The 17,266-nt window shown below is 37.1% G+C and overlaps 1 protein-coding gene across 1 annotated transcript; it reads right to left on the bottom strand.

Moving 5' to 3' along the window:
* Window positions 1-10,017: 10,017 nt before the first annotated feature.
* LOC143614590 (protein Iojap-related, mitochondrial-like) lies at window positions 10,018-13,984 on the bottom strand. The gene is made up of 4 exons (XM_077087986.1): window positions 13,608-13,984; window positions 10,525-10,612; window positions 10,335-10,427; window positions 10,018-10,255 (listed from the first exon to the last, which is right to left on the bottom strand). The coding sequence occupies exons 1-4, from the start codon at window positions 13,875-13,877 to the stop codon at window positions 10,251-10,253; spliced, it is 456 nt and encodes a 151-aa protein (XP_076944101.1). The 5' UTR covers window positions 13,878-13,984; the 3' UTR covers window positions 10,018-10,250.
* Between the last annotated feature and the right edge of the window lie 3,282 nt (window positions 13,985-17,266).

The raw sequence follows: 17,266 nt of genomic DNA, 5'->3' as shown, positions 1-17,266 counted from the left end.
ACGTAAAAGGTATCATTAACCATGTATCTATTCAACTATGTTTTTTGTTCTTATACCAAAGAATGAGAAAGAACAATATCTAGGTGAATATAAGGTCAAAGGGTTACTTTAATATGGAGACCCTTTGGAATGAAATCTCATACAAAACAACTCATTCATAACAAATCCCCCAAAACTAAACAAGCCCCAAAACAACCTTTCCAGAACGAGGTCTTTCACATTGAAACCCCCTCACAGTATAATTCCTTTAGAAATAGGTCCCTTAATAAACCACTTTTTCAGAAGATCCCTTACTCTCCAGAACAAACTCATTTACCAAATAATTCCTCCAGAAAAGGGTCTTACTAGACCATCTCCCCAAGATAAAGCCCCTTACTGAACAATTGCCCCAGAATAAAACCCCCTCGCCCCTCTCCAGGGGGTATCCTGGGACAATTACTTTATAATGAAGACCCTTCGGGGGATTCGGAACAAAAGCCCTCGAGCCCCTCGCTAGTGGGTATCCTGGGACTTTTACTTTAATATGAAAGCCCATCCTGTGATTCAGAACAAAAGCCCCCGAGCCCCTTGCCAGGGGGTATCCCAGGACATTTACATTAATATGAAGGACCTTATGGGGATTCAGAACAAGGCTCCCGAGCCCTTTGCCAGGGGTGTCCTGGGATTTTTACTTTAATATGAAAGCCCATATTGTGATTCAGAACAGGCCCCCATGTAATATAATTCCTTTAGACAAAGTCCCTTACCAAACAATCATTCTTACCAAAACCCCTGCCGAGATAAGCAAGTCATAACAGGGTTTCCTTCCAAGTGGGGAACCTCATTTCAAGACAACCCGTATATAATGAGGCTCCTCCCAGAACAATCCCCTCATTACAAACATTCCTCCCATACAATCCCTATTGAAACCCCTTGCCATGTTACAAGAATCTTTTTCAAAGAAGAAGATTTCCTTTCCAAGGGAGGAGGTATTTAAAAATTCCCTCCAGAAAAGAAAGTATTGTTTGGGCAAGGGTTCCCTGCAAAGGAAAGCAACCTCTTCCAGATTTTTCTTCTCAAAAAGAGTAATCACTTTCCAGCTAAAGAAGTATCTGAAAAGTTTTTCCCCATGTGAGGAAAGAGAGCATTCTACAACAACTTTTTTGCATTACAAGAATTTTATTTGAAGGAGAATAATCCCCCTACAAGGGATGGAATGTTTGAAGGGGACGACATATGTGAAAGGTCAATTCCATTCAGAAGGAACCCTCCCCCCTACATCAACATGGAGCTGGGGGACTAATTTGACATTTTGTCATTGTGTCGTGGGTCTTCGTCATTGAGGTTTCTTTAATACGACAAGAGGGACCAGTTCATCAGCTTCTATGCATGAAGAAGTATCTTATAAAGAGATCACCATTTTAGAGAGACTTCCAAGGAAAAATAATTCCCTTCTAACGAATGAGTAGAAGAGTTCCCTTCTAAAGAGTGACAAAGTTGTTATGAAAGGAAAGAAGCCTCATGTGGTAACACTTCACATTCTAAAAATTTTCCATGGAGAAGAAACCTTCATATCCTTATTATCTTTTATAAGAAGGGAATGGGCCTCAACCAATAGCCCCTTCCATCATCTTTATGTGTAAGACTTCTAATAGGTATTAAAACTAATTATGCTTTTTATATTTATGATTAACAAATATAATAGGTCGACTGTACTTCTAATTCCCCCAAATGGGATAAAGCCCTCTAAAAGAGGCATCATACTTATAATTACCCCGGATGGGATAAAGCCCTCCAGAGGAGGCCCCATTCTTATAATTACCCCAGATGGGATAAAGCCCTCTAAAAGAGGAACCACTCTTATAATTCCCCCAGATGGGATAAAGCCCTCTAAAAGAGGCACCATACTTATAATTACCCCAGACGGGAAAAAGCCCTCCAGAGGAGGACCCATTCTTATAATTCCCCCAGATGGGATAAAGCCCTCTAAAAGATGCACCATTCTTATAATTCCCCCAGATGGGATAAAGCCCTATAAAAGAGGCACCATACTTATAATTACCCCAGACGGGATAAAGCCCTCTAAAAGAGGCACCATACTTATAATTCCCCCAGATGGGATAAAACCCTCTTTAAGAAGCACATCGCTTATAACTTCCTGTTAATATGACATCAATGCTCCTTCACAAGTGTGAAAGGAAGGCCCGGCTGAGGGGCTCGGATCCATATACAAAATTAACCTAATCCATTAGGTTCAATACTTATAATTACCCCTGTAAAAAATAGCCCCATCCATGAGGCTCAATAATCATAATTCCCCAGGGGAGAATAGCCCCTTCTAAGACTCTTAGAACTTGTATTACCCCCAAGTGGGATATGGCCCCTTGTATGAGGCTCACAACTTATATATTTCCCATTAAATGGGACACCATACATATACTCCCCCCTAAGGGGGAAAGACAATCAAATCTTCTTCACAACGAGTGAAAAGAAAGCCCGACTACAAATTGATAGCTAACCTACCACATCCACCTCACAGGTTGGAAACCTTATAATCCATCCGCATACAGATTGAAAACATCATGATACATCCGGGAGCAAGAGGAGAAACATATAGAAATAATTTAAATCATCATGATTATTGTCGGTGGTTTGATACATTTTCATCATATATTATCGCATTGGAAATTGTTTGTGTCTTCGTTCTATGTCCACTACTAGTAAAGCAAGAATAGCAAGATCATTGTTAGAGTCTGTTAATGGGCTGCTAACAACTTTGGGAGGGTTGCTTAATAAGAAGAAAGAGATTACATACTACCCAAGAGAGAAAACTTAACTTGTGCTTGGTTATGTTAAAGAAACTCGGGTCCAAAGTCCCTTATCCCAATCATAAATAATTAGCATAAGGGACTGGGGGACTTGAAGAGATAATTACATAACTGGGCCCATTGTGTGGGGATGAGTGCATAATGTTTGGTCTTTATTTCACCCCATGACTCCGCCATCTCAACCTTACTGGGTCCAAATCTGATGAGTCAAAATGAAATCAACCCATGGTGTTTATGGTTTACTCATCCTTTATTATATAGAAGAGGGGCTGTGTGTTTATGTCATGGTAGATTTAAACTACCAGGAGAACTGGGTCAGGCTCATGGAAACTAAATATCATCTACCTCAGCCAGGTATCGAAAAAAGATCTTGTCCAAAATTAGCCCAATGAATTAGTCTAGAAGGGAGGAACCTTCCCATATGTTATGAGAAAGGTGAGCTGGAACTACATTAGTCTTTTGTCTTTATCATAAAAATAAGGACCAGGGGTAAAGCCTCCTATGAAAATGGGTCTTTGTCCCATGATTGGGACCAAGTCAAGAAAGCCCAGGAGAAACCAAGATGCATGGAGAGTACTAGCTACTCCAACCAAACATCCTACTAGACAGATAAGGAGACATGAAATGTAAATTTGAAAGTGGGAAAAGGGAGCCAACAGTGCGGACGATCTGAAAGGTATCATGACATCTTGAGGGAAGTATGAGAGGCTTTTTCAAAATGTCGTCGGCTCAGGCGTATGCCAGTAACGGGCTGAAGAGGTTACATTAGAAATGGGTTCTCCGAATGATAAGAGAAATATGCCCAGTGGCAAACACGGGCCCAGGTTAAGTATGGCTAAAGTAAGAGAGCCCAAAAGAGAGTATTTAAAAGACCTCTCAAAGTAACTAAACGAAATTATAGGTTCTAGGGGGGGGGGTCAAGGTCTTATCCAATTGATCTAAACAAGTAGGTAGTATCAACCTAAAAGAAATGGGTAGAACAACACATGTCCTAGGCCATGTTGTTGGAACAGACGAGGCAAAGTCGAAGAGAACAATTGTTCCGATAGAAAGCACCTAGGTCAAGAATCAACATCCAATTGAAGTGTATGGCGGATCACGCAAGAGTTCACAACAAAGGTATAATAGAGACTTGTTGTAAGTCCATTATACTTGTCATAAATAATGAGCACAACAGACCGGGGAGACTTGAAGAGCCTACCTCGGGTTTGGGCTTCTGAGGCGGCCCCGATGGATGAAGAGGTTAGCATAAGACCAGTAAGGAAAGCCCACGGGACCCAACAAAAAGAAAAAAGGAGAAGGAAGGCGGACTTGAAACAAGTCTATTACCGTTGTCATAAATAACAACAATAATAGACTGGGGGACTTGAAGAGACTACGTCTGGACATGCCCAAACAAGAGGCCCACGAAGTCAAGCCCAAGTCAGCCCAGTCCAGCTCAGTAGCATCACGTGCACTTTAGACAAGCCCGAGGTCAAACACCTACCTGTCCTTGTTAACCTGAGAAGTCCAGAGATGAAAGAGACAGAATCTTGGAGAGAAAACAGGATCCAGTGGATAATAGCTCGTCCCTTGGCTGGGTCAAAGACCCAGTGGATAATAGAGGGAGCCGAGGAACAACGATTGGGAGTGAGATCCCCCCAAGACTTCTTATATATATATGTATACATTCCCTTTGTATGAGGAGGATGAAGATGCTCAAATAAAATAGACTTCTCATTTACATTGTTGTCTCACTGAAACTCATCTAAATTAACCTCATACACCCAAGCACACACAACACACCCATTCTTCTCTAGAACAACTCACGAGCCCTCACTTAACCATCCAAGGTTCAAACTGGGTTTCAACACACTGTATCTTAATTGGTTTCAGATCAAGCATTGGAATTGCGGAATTGCACTGAACGATAACTTTTTGACACTTGTGTCGTGGTATGACAATGATGGGGATACAAGTACTTTCTTCCGACTTACTTGACTTCAAAGTTGCTACTAAAGGCGGTAACAATGATTTTAAGTTGTAAATAGCTAATAAAGTTGGTTTGATTTTTGGTTTTGACATGTTTCCATTTTAGAAATTAATTATAAGGCGCAGGAGAAGGTTATATATTTGTCAAAAGCTACATAAGGCTATGTGTAGTAGAGGGGCTACAATTGGAGGCGAATTGTGACACGTGGCGCCCAGTCAGCATGGAGTGGAAATTTGTTTTTGGGGTGTAATGGTGTAGGGGCTACAAGTTGGGCCCACAGTATGTTTTTTTTATTATTTTCTTTTTATAATTAACTAATTAAATAAAAACCAATTCATTTAAATAATTAAATAAAAATGCATTAAAATTAAAAAGAAATACAAAAAAAACATAACTAAAAAAATACATAACTAAAAATATTAAAAAGACAGAATTACAAATTTTGTCCTTTGAAAATAAAGTATTTTTTATAATTGATCATTTAGCAAATTATAATGTTTAAGAATAAACTGCATTCTTCTTCACAAATCAAACAAAATCAATTATCAGCACATTTTTGAAACCCTACTTCTACAAACTATAATGTTTAACAAATCATCTTTAAAATAAGATCTAAAGATCATAAGAAAACAATATGGATCTTTGGAGGTATCGGAAGCCAGGTAGGCATGTAAGCAACTGAACGAACACATACACAAACAAAACAGGTAATCGAACAAATCTTTGTGTTCATGTTCTATCTAAACGAACATGAATGAACGTAACTGAACAAGCATAAATAAACATACACACACATAAATGAACACAAACAAACATAAATGAATGAGCATACACAAATGTTCACAAACATAATTGAACGAACAAGCATGCGTTCATGTTCGTTTGTTTAATTAACGGAACAAAAAGTTTTGTTCATGTTCGTTCGTTTATTAAATAATCGAACTTCCCACCTAACAGTTCACGAACAGTTCGTTTACAGGCCTGAAGCAAGAAAATGGAGTACTTTTTTTAAACTTGATCATCCAGCAGGCAAACAGTATGTAGGGGCTACAAGTTGGGCCCACAGTATGTTTTTTTTATTATTTTCTTTTTATAATTAACTAATTAAATAAAAACCAATTCATTTAAATAATTAAATAAAAATGCATTAAAATTAAAAAGAAATACAAAAAAAACATAACTAAAAAAATACATAACTAAAAATATTAAAAAGACAGAATTACAAATTTTGTCCTTTGAAAATAAAGTATTTTTTATAATTGATCATTTAGCAAATTATAATGTTTAAGAATAAACTGCATTCTTCTTCACAAATCAAACAAAATCAATTATCAGCACATTTTTGAAACCCTACTTCTACAAACTATAATGTTTAACAAATCATCTTTAAAATAAGATCTAAAGATCATAAGATAACAATATGGATCTTTGGAGGTATCGGAAGCCAGGTAGGCATGTAAGCAACTGAACGAACACATACACAAACAAAACAGGTAATCGAACAAATCTTTGTGTTCATGTTCTATCTAAACGAACATGAATGAACGTAACTGAACAAGCATAAATAAACATACACACACATAAATGAACACAAACAAACATAAATGAATGAGCATACACAAATGTTCACAAACATAATTGAACGAACAAGCATGCGTTCATGTTCGTTTGTTTAATTAACGGAACAAAAAGTTTTGTTCATGTTCGTTCGTTTATTAAATAATCGAACTTCCCACCTAACAGTTCACGAACAGTTCGTTTACAGGCCTGAAGCAAGAAAATGGAGTACTTTTTTTAAACTTGATCATCCAGCAGGCAAACAGTATGTAGGGGCTACAAGTTGGGCCCACAGTATGTTTTTTTTATTATTTTCTTTTTATAATTAACTAATTAAATAAAAACCAATTCATTTAAATAATTAAATAAAAATGCATTAAAATTAAAAAGAAATACAAAAAAAACATAACTAAAAATATTAAAAAGACAGAATTACAAATTTTGTCCTTTGAAAAAAGCCAAATTACGGTTCGTGTCCTTTTTTGAGTTTCCTTGCAGGCGGTGTCCTTTAAACATTTTTTTCCTACACGTTATGTCCTTTACGCTAACTGGGTTAGAAAAACTCAGTTAAATGACAACATGTGCATGGCATGTGAGGGCTTTTTGGTCATTACAACGAAGTAGTTCAAATATACACACACGCTCTCTCTCTCTTCTCATCTTCTTTCTCTTCTCATCTTCTTCTCTCTCTACACCACCACCACCACTACCAACCCCCTTATCTCAGCCGTGACCACCACCAAACCAACCCCCTTTCCCGTCGTTGTCTACTTAGATTGAAGGCACAACCTCAATCGTTAAATTTCGTGGTGGTTCGAGATCTACCCGGAGCTCGACGGAAAATCAATGGTGGTTCGAGATCTGCCCGGATTACCACCACCACAAATCTCAGCAACGGTTTCCATTAACACATCCTCCTCAGCAACGGTTTCCATTAAACACATACCCGTTATTAACCACTGCCCGCCGTAAAACACTGGTTCCGGTGGGTAAATTGACCGATAAGTTGACCAATTTTGACTTCCACCCGTCGGATGAAAGCTTGAAGAACATGGCGTCAAACTTGTTAATGTGACGGACCCACATGATTCGTATACCCAGTCGGATAATAACCGGAGTGATGACTCGATTTGGGACTTGGATAGTATTTAACTCGGGGGGCTTTTTGGGGATTTTAGATTCGTATACCCAGTCGGATAATAACCAAGCTCCTTTGCCTTTGATTGCCTTTGTACGGACTATTACGAGTCCTTCGTATCGTTTGGTGAGTGTGTTTGCCGCCGTTGACTCTGTTGACTCCGATGGTGGTGGTGGTGACTGTTGTGTCGCCGTGGACATTATTATCTAGAGGTTGAAGACTTTTTGATTCCGACAAGGTGTAAGTTTTTTAAGTTAGCGCAATTGAAAAGTGAAGGTGGCCGGAATCGGAAGAGACGGCGGAGAACCATGGTGGCTCCGACGGGGTGAAGGTGTGGTGATGGTGGCTCCAGCGGAAAAGGGTATGTTGGCCGGAGTGGTTAATGGAAACCGTTGCGGAGGATGCGGAGGATGTGTTAATGGAAACCGTTGCTGAGATTTGTGGTGGTAATTTGCAGGTGATGGTGTGGTGATAGTGGTGGCTTAGAGAGAGAAAGAAGAGAGAAATGAGGGGAAAGTGTTATAAATTTGCAGGTACTGACGAAAGGACAAAAATGCCCTCACATGCGTCTCACGTGAGGGTATTTAACTGAGTTTTTCTAACTCAGTTAGCGTAAAGGACATAACGTGTAGGAAAAAAATGTTTAAAGGATATTGCCTGCAAAGAAACTAAAAAAAGGACACGAACCGTAATTTGGCTTTTTTTAAAGGACAAAATTTGTAATTCTGTCTATTAAAAAACATAACTAAAGAAAAAAAAAACATAACTAAAAAAGAAACTAATATCCGTAATATTCGCGCATTTTTTCACGTCGGCATTGCATCAATAATTCGGCATCCTCGTGAAACCCCTCCGCTTTGAGGGATTCGTAGTCGTCTTTCATTTGTTTTAATTCGAATGTCTGGTTCAGCTTTTCTTGTTGTTTGTTGGATGCTCGAATGTCGGCTCCAATTACGGTGGCATTTGTTTCCAAACGACCGACCAACTCGTTTATTTCAACGGGCTCCGGTGTGAATCGTGTTGACGACGAACCTTCCTCCTTATTTTTCCTCGATCTCCCGCGTGGTCGAGGCAACTCCTCTACCTCATCTTCGTCGGGTATATTCAAATCATCGGCTAAATTGACCGTGTCGTCGAGGAAGAAGCTATGAGCATCGGAGGGTGTGTTTGGTGTGCTTGGATTTGTCGACGACGATGTCTTCGACCTTTTTGAAGGCTGGGATGAGCCGGCTCGTCGGGCGGCCGGAACGGTTGGTACCACATTCCATTTCGAGCAACGACGTAGCTTTTCCCAAGAACTCAAATACTTGAACGGTTTCCCGGGCCGCTCAACAGTGTGACCCTGAGCTTGAAAGTCGCTCAAGGCTTGACCTATAATGTCGACGTCGTTATTTCCGCTACGCCAGCCGGACCCCTTCAACCGGTTAATTATCTCGGCAAATTTTTGACAATCGGCGTTAAGCCCCTTCCAGTGGGCTTGAACCGCTTCTTTTCCCCGGTAGTCTTCGGGTTTACCGGTTATCACGAGCCAAGCTTCAAATACTTTCTTCCAAAACACCCCGGTGGCTTGAAAGTTGGCTACAAATTAAATTTATTTGTAACAATTAGTATATATTTTAATAAACACTAAATACATTTTTAATAAATACTTAATATTAAAAAACTTACCGACGTCGGGATCCTCTAAAATGTTAATCCAAGCCCTTGCAAAGGCCACCTCCTCCTCCCCGTTCCAATGCTTGTATGGATCACGTTGTGCCATCGTCTCCCCCGATTGTTTTTTTTTGTGTTTACGGGTCGGCTTTTTGCTTGAACCGGAGGCCCGTGACGTTTGCGTATCTGGTACCCGACTCCGGTGGTGTAGACCCGAACGCCGGCATTGTGTTTTGGGGGCTGAGAAAGTTGGCGTACATGTTTAGGTTCGGGTCGGAAAGTTGATACGGATAGCTCGGTTGGTTCGGTTGGCTCCATTGTAAGTTCGGTTGGTTCGGTTGGCTTGATTGCGAACCATACGTTTGACCGAAAGCAGGGAATTGGTAGTTCGGTTGGTTCGGTTGGCTCGATTGCGAACCATACGTTTGACCGAAAGCAGGGAATTGGTAGTTCGGTTGGTTCGGTTGGCTCGATTGCGAACCATACGTTTGACCGAAAGTAGGGAATTGATAGTTCGGTTGGTTCGGGTTGTTTCTAGGATTCATTTTGTTTATTTTTTGTAAGAAATTGGTTATGATTTGTGTATAAAATGGATATAAAATGGAGAAGGGTGTATGTTTATATATATATATATATATATATATTGTTTAATTTTTTTTATTTTTTTTTAAATTTGACCCTTTCACAACGGTCATTTTATTAATTTATTATTATTTTCAAGTTCAACGGGCGACAAATATATGCCGCCCCCGCCCATTTTCGCCCAATTATCGCCGGGGGAGGGGGGGGGGTGTTCCCTCAAAAAATCGCCCCATTTTCGCCCAAAAACTCGCCCAGTACACTCGGCCTAACTGCACAAAACACTTTCATATCTAACAAGATATAAAAAAGGCTAGAGATAATGTGTTTTTTTGACGATATAAAATAAAATTATGAACCCGAAAAATGCATCAAGTTCGCTACAATCTGGACTTAAAAGACCAAATACAAAAACATTTCTTATTAATTTACAAATCCTTCATTTAACACAGCTTGATGATCAAACAAATTACTTAGCTGGTTTTTTGGAATTGTTCTTCCGGCGAACCTTCACGAAAGCTTGACCCAAGTCCTGATTAACACATCAAACTTGGTTACTATAAAATAATTCAAAACAAGGTAAAAATGTCAAAAAAAAAACCTATAAACAAGGTAACCTGAGTTTGACTTTTGTCACTAGTTGACTCTTTTGAACTCCATAGCTGCTCCAAGTTGTAATAAGCTCTTGCTTTCTCATCAAGAGCATGGACTACTAATGAACCTGAAAAGTGCAAAAGATAACCACCATTTATTCTTAAACTTCTTTAAATAAAGTATAAAAGATAGATCAACGGTTATTATTTCCATATAATATATACCTGAATCAATAACGATCCAGTTTCCTCCTTCTTCACCTTCCACACTTGGCAGCAACATTCTCTTAGCTCCTGTTTGTTTTTGCTTCACCTGATCCAAAACACAAATAACCACTTGTAAATATTCAGAGTTAACATTGGAATTATACGTTATAGCAAGTCAAAAAAACACCTGGGTATAGTAGATCAAGTGCACCAAATGATAACGATAAACAAATTTATTACACCAAATGGTAAAAGAGACAATAGTTCGTTACATAAAACAAGAAAATTGTTTTTATATCATGTTGTAATGAACCCATTCATACCTAACATTTGTTTTACAACATTTCCCGCTTGTGTTAAACACTGGAAAGCAGGGTGCCTCGTTTGGCTTTGTAATGTAGTTACATAAGGTTTACGGTAGACTCAGTTTTTTTATCAAAAAAGTTGACAATTTTTCACAGCCTCCTTAAATGGTACAGATTAGTTATAAAGTCAATGAGATTTACATTTCCACTTGTAATAAAGTTTAAAATACGATCTAAAGATCATAAGATAATTTAATTGGGGCTTCTACATTTTAACAATATGGATCATTTGAGGTATTGGAAGCCAGGTAGGCCTGCAAATGAACCGAACGAACACGAACACAAACAGGTAATCAAACAGATCTTCGTGTTCGTGTTCGTGTCTAAACAAACAGTTCACGAACATAACTGACAGACATATGCAAACATACACACACATAAATGAACACAAACAAACATAAATAAATGAGCATAAATGAACAAACAAAGCACGTGCTCAGGATCGTTGGCTTATTAAATAATTGAAGTTCCCGCCTAACAGTTCACGAACAATTCGTTTGCAGGCCTAAAGCCGGAAAATAAAGTATTTTTTATAATTGATCATTTAGCAAATTATAATGTTTAAGAATAAACTGCATTCTTCTTCACAAATCAAACAAAATCAATTATCAGCACATTTTTGAAACCCTACTTCTACAAACTATAATGTTTAACAAATCATCTTTAAAATAAGATCTAAAGATCATAAGATAACAATATGGATCTTTGGAGGTATCGGAAGCCAGGTAGGCATGTAAGCAACTGAACGAACACATACACAAACAAAACAGGTAATCGAACAAATCTTTGTGTTCATGTTCTATCTAAACGAACATGAATGAACGTAACTGAACAAGCATAAATAAACATACACACACATAAATGAACACAAACAAACATAAATGAATGAGCATACACAAATGTTCACAAACATAATTGAACGAACAAGCATGCGTTCATGTTCGTTTGTTTAATTAACGGAACAAAAAGTTTTGTTCATGTTCGTTCGTTTATTAAATAATCGAACTTCCCACCTAACAGTTCACGAACAGTTCGTTTACAGGCCTGAAGCAAGAAAATGGAGTACTTTTTTTAAACTTGATCATCCAGCAGGCAAACTATAATGTTTAACAAATAATGTGCATTCTTCACACTTCACAGAACACATGTAATTGATAGTACCAGCACATTTCTGAAACCCAAATTCTACAAACTAATCTAAAGTCTAACACTAGATTAATTACTAAATCAATGTGTAGCACATTTCCATTTGTGATAATCTTATAAACATGATCCAAAGATCATAAGATCATTTCATTGGGGCTTCTAAATGTAAACAATATGAATCTTTGGTATACGAATCCAGGTAGCCCTGTAAACGAACCGAATGAGCACGAACAAGGGCATGTTCATGCTCGTTCGTTTAACTTTAAATGAACACGAACATGAACAGCATAGATATCAAAAGCAACCGCTTAAGGCACTTAAGCACATTTATTGGGCGAAGCACATTTACTGCGATTTCAATGCATCTGATATTAAAAGCACTGACTTGGTTTCCCATGTTTATTAAATGGCATTATCCCACCTGTTCATATTCTCAAGTAAAACCTAAAACTCCCACTATTTAAGGGCTGCATAATCTGTATAATTAATTAAGGGCTGCATAATCTGTATAATTAATTCATTTCAGAGCTAGCTTCTTGATTATAGGCTGTTATTAGAGCTGACAGCTTGGATCCATTTATTTATAAATTACCGGTTTATGCTGCCTCTAGAGGATCAAAATAGTGAAATTACAAAAATATAGCTTAAAAAGAAAATGGTACCATCGAGTCTAAAGTCACATAAATGATAAATGTATATTTAATACATATAACTTCCTAAATCTTATTATGAAAATAATTATTACTGAAATATATATATTTATGTAAATCATATTTAGACCAACCAGTTATCAAAAACATTTACACAAAAATATTCCAGGTCTTAACATTTACAGAAAAATATAGGCTGTTATTAAGATGTACCTGGTACTTCATGTTTTGGTTTTTGGTTGAACTGTTTCAAGAATGAATGTTTGTTTTCTTATTAAGATGTTCTACTTTAGTTAACATTTTGTTTTTTTAATGTGCGTTTTTTTCCTAAATATCGGGGGCTTTTTTCGCGCTTTTATCCTGGGCTCTAGGCAAAGCCTCAACGCCTTTGAGCGCTTATCACATTTGATAACTATGATGACCAGTTAATTGAACAGATAATGAATTAATGTTCGTATATTTCAAAAAAATGAGCATGTTCGTTAAAAATCTAAAACAAACTGTTCACAAACATAAACGAACATAATTGAATGTATATGAACAAATGCAAACGAACACCAACAAACATAAATAAACACAAACGAGCAAAATACAGAACACAAATTACATAAACAAACATAAATAAACAAATGTTCATGAATGCAAATGAACAAACAAAGCATTTGTTCATGTTCATTCATTTAACTAAAGGAACAAAAACTTTTGTCCACGTTTATTCTTCGAACGTAAACGAACTTCCTACCAAACAATTCACTTAACATTCGGTTCACAGAACACTTGAAATGAATGTACATAAGGTTCTCAAATCTAATAAACTGCAGGTATCAGCACATTAACTAATAATCACCAACTTAATCGGTACATAATTATAATAATAATAATAATAATAATAATAATAATAATAATAATAATAATAATAATAATAATAATAAGCACATGCCTTGTAAATTAGGGCTTGAGCGATATTACGAACGTGCCATTGCGACTTGCCGGTGGCAACCACCACAAAATTGGTAAACGCCGACTGATTATTATTATTATTAACAGGTATGACTCTGACGTCATCGGCTCTAACGTCACTGAGTATCTTCTCCACCTCCTCTAGCTTCAGCAACTCACCGCTAGAACAAACGGACCAGTTAATAAGAACACGTGATTTGAACTGGCGGACGGCGTCGGACAGAACTCGGTGTCGTACGGACGGCCACATGATCGAACAACGGCGGTGGTTACGGTGGTCGGTTTGGTTAGGTGGAGGCAGTTACGGTGGTTGTGGAGTGAGATTTGAGAATGAGAAGATGGTGTCAGAATTGGGCTGGGCTGGGCTGGGCTGGAAATGAATAAGATATGTCATTTTAGAGGTGCACAACCCGAGGTAAACCGAGGTATTTTAAGTAACCGGAATTAGGTATGATCAACAAAAGTCAAAACCGAGTTAGGTAGAAATTAGTTTCTGGTATAATCGGGTATTTGACCAGTTTTTTTGGGTTTTCGGGTAGGGTTTTGACCGGGTATTTCCAGCTTTGGATCTTGCGAGTTTGGGTCGGTTCCAGTTCCAGGTACGGTTCCGGAGAAAAAGCTATTATATTACCAATTTGAATTTGTGGGTCGAGTACGGGTAGGAACGGGTTCCGGGTCTGGTCCGGAATGAGGTATGTTGTGCACCTCTGCCGCTCGGAGCAGGAGGTCCCTGTTTTCAAAAGAGACTAACCGGTTATACTCCCCCTGAGAGGTAATTTCGGGAACTGCTTCCGGTGGTCGACAAAAGTCAAAAACCGGTCGGGTAGGAACCAGTTCCGGGTATAGTCAGGTATTTGACCAAGTTTTCGGGTTTCGGGTAGAGTCAGGTTTTGACCAGATTTTTCTAGTTTCGGTCATAGTGGGTCCGGAGATAAATCCAATACGAAGTCGTACCCATGGGTCGGGTATGAAACAGGGTATTCTGTGCACCTCTATGTTAGTTGAAGAATATATACTTTCCCAACTATTAGTGAAACATGCTTGGTCACTTTAATACAAATTAAAATAATCATTATCAGGTTGAGTACTAACCAAGATTATCGTGGTTGAAATATACACTAAATATGTATTACTTAGTTTCTAAATAAGTCGATTAAAATAATTATTTGATTCAATCAGCCATATATCGTTCATACGACTCATCCGGAGTGCGATAACAAGAACCTCTCTTGGGGTCGGGTAGCTACAATCACTCACAGTTCCTGCAAACAATAAGAGAGTGGCACCAGTAGCAATTGTGGCGTAAGATGATCACTCTCACACACATAGTTTAAATAATGTTTTGTTGGTTCAACAAGTTTGAAACATTAGGTAGATGGTCTAGCTACCCAACTTTAGTTGTCGTAACCACATCGTGTACCTCTTTAGCTGGTAGCCACTAGCTAGTGGGTAGAAAACCTCGCCCATCAACTAAAAAGAGCGATTGAGAGTTGATTTTAGGTTCAATAGTGTCGAGAAGGTATTAGCTAGTTGTGAGCATATATTCGTAAAAGCACCACTGAGCGATGGTTCCTCTTATATCCTTCCTTTCGGTATTTGAACATAAATATGTTTATTATATAAACGAATAAATGTTAAATGGTTATTTTAGCTTGCGTTCTCGTTTTCACGTTTTAAGATGAGTTAAACCATTAAACGTTTATCTCGGTTTTAATGGTTCGTTCTGTTTAATTGAGTATTCAAAAACCACATAAGCATCATCAACTATACTTGATTAATTGTATAAAAGATCATATAAATTAATTAATGTATCTTTTTTAATGAAAATATGCTAATTATAAAGTATTTTTTCTAGTTGCAAAAAGAAAATAAGTTAAGTAAGCATTCGCCATCTTTGGGTGTTGTTAGGTTTAATGGAATGTCAACTTTTTCTGTTTTTTATTGTTTTTAAAGAGAATTCCATTATCGAATTATTTGACCAAATTTGATTATTCATCATTAAAAACATTAATATTAGTTACGTATAGTTAATGTCCACATAATAATGATAAAAAAATCATTAATTATAGTTAAGGTCTCGTTACAAGGAATGTATACCTGAAATGGAATCAGAACCAATTTGTTGTATTTTATTTTTAAAAAGTTTTATAATTTTGTAAATTATATAATAGGAAGAGGTAAATTCTTTATGTTGCCTTTTCTATTATTAAATATACTAGTCTCATTGTGTTTTTATAAGTCATATAAATTTTATATACGTTTTTTGTTTTTTTTTTTATTTCAAAGGTACCTCATAAAATTTATTGTTTTTATCTTTTTTATATACGTATAATATTGTTATATTTTCATAAAAATATAATAAATGTAATGCATTATAAGATATAAGTGTGTGGTTATACCATTTACCCATTTACACGGTATAGTTAGGTCATTTTACATGGTATCGACACATATTAGGAAAATTTCGACGGTACAGACACGTGTCTAAATTTGAAGTCAGTCTTGATTACACATATATAGATCATTATTATGCCATTTTGCACGATAATGATATATGTATCGTAAATTTGTGTATGCAGATGAACGCAAATACCCATCGCCATTAAACTCACTCATGTATGTGTTACGCTTCATCATGCGAAATTCATTTTACATATTTAAAAAATGTTGCTTTAGATGATATATACATATTTAATGTTCCTAGTCACATCAAAATATATTTTAGTCACAATTTATTATAAATTTGAAAAGTTTTACCCACCGTAGACACATGAGGAAACTTGGGGCACATCTTTCGCTATTCAAATTTTTGTAATTTATAAATATTTCAAACAATTACTCAAAGACAATTCAAAACTACCAAAATAACCGTCCCAGTTGGGAAGGTGTCTGACATCCACAAAACTATATGTGTGAAGTAACAATCAAATAACATTCCACATAGTCTCTCAACAACCCTCGTCCTCCATCGGGTAGTACAACTTGAAAAAACAAACCGTATTAAGAAGCTAACCTGACGGTGACGTCTCGACAGCGTTACCGAGCTTACCAACCCAAGTACCCTATGTGACAACAAAATATTTAGTACTCACCACTCACATTTTACAATACAAAAAAAGGTATAATAATAGTAATAATAATAATAATAATAATAATAATAATAATAATACCTATAGAAAAAAAAAGATACGACAAAATTGATGAACATTAATACGTACATATAGACTAATAACTTTATGATATATATGATCAGATTCCATTAAAGAATTACAGTAGTTGAATGATCAACACCTGCTCTCTTACTTCTGTCCTGTTATCTTCTTCTTCTAATTCTCAATTTCTTTCACATCAATTCAATTCAATTGGGTTTCTTTAGGGTTCTTGATTTCATCCCACCGACAATTAACCTCCATGATCCACCAATCCCATCCAGATCCGGCTAATTCACCCCATTTCTGACCTGGGTTTGTGTTCAATTTCTCATTTTGGTGAGGTTTCAGTTATGCCCACCAAGTGTTCGATGAAATGCGTTTGCTTTTTTACCGGTAATTGAGTAAGTTAATGGTTAATTACTCGCGACTTGTGGTTGAAGAGGTGTTTTAAGTTATAATTTGGGGTTTTTCTGCTGTAATTGCGATT

Source organism: Bidens hawaiensis, unplaced genomic scaffold (genome assembly GCF_021521415.1).
Source record: "Bidens hawaiensis isolate Kalapana, Puna unplaced genomic scaffold, B.hawaiensis_p1.1 tig00040540_1, whole genome shotgun sequence".
NCBI classification, from domain to species: Eukaryota; Viridiplantae; Streptophyta; class Magnoliopsida; order Asterales; family Asteraceae; genus Bidens; species Bidens hawaiensis.
The sequence above is the reverse complement of the archived record's forward strand: the minus strand, read 5'-3'. Positions and strand labels throughout refer to the sequence as shown.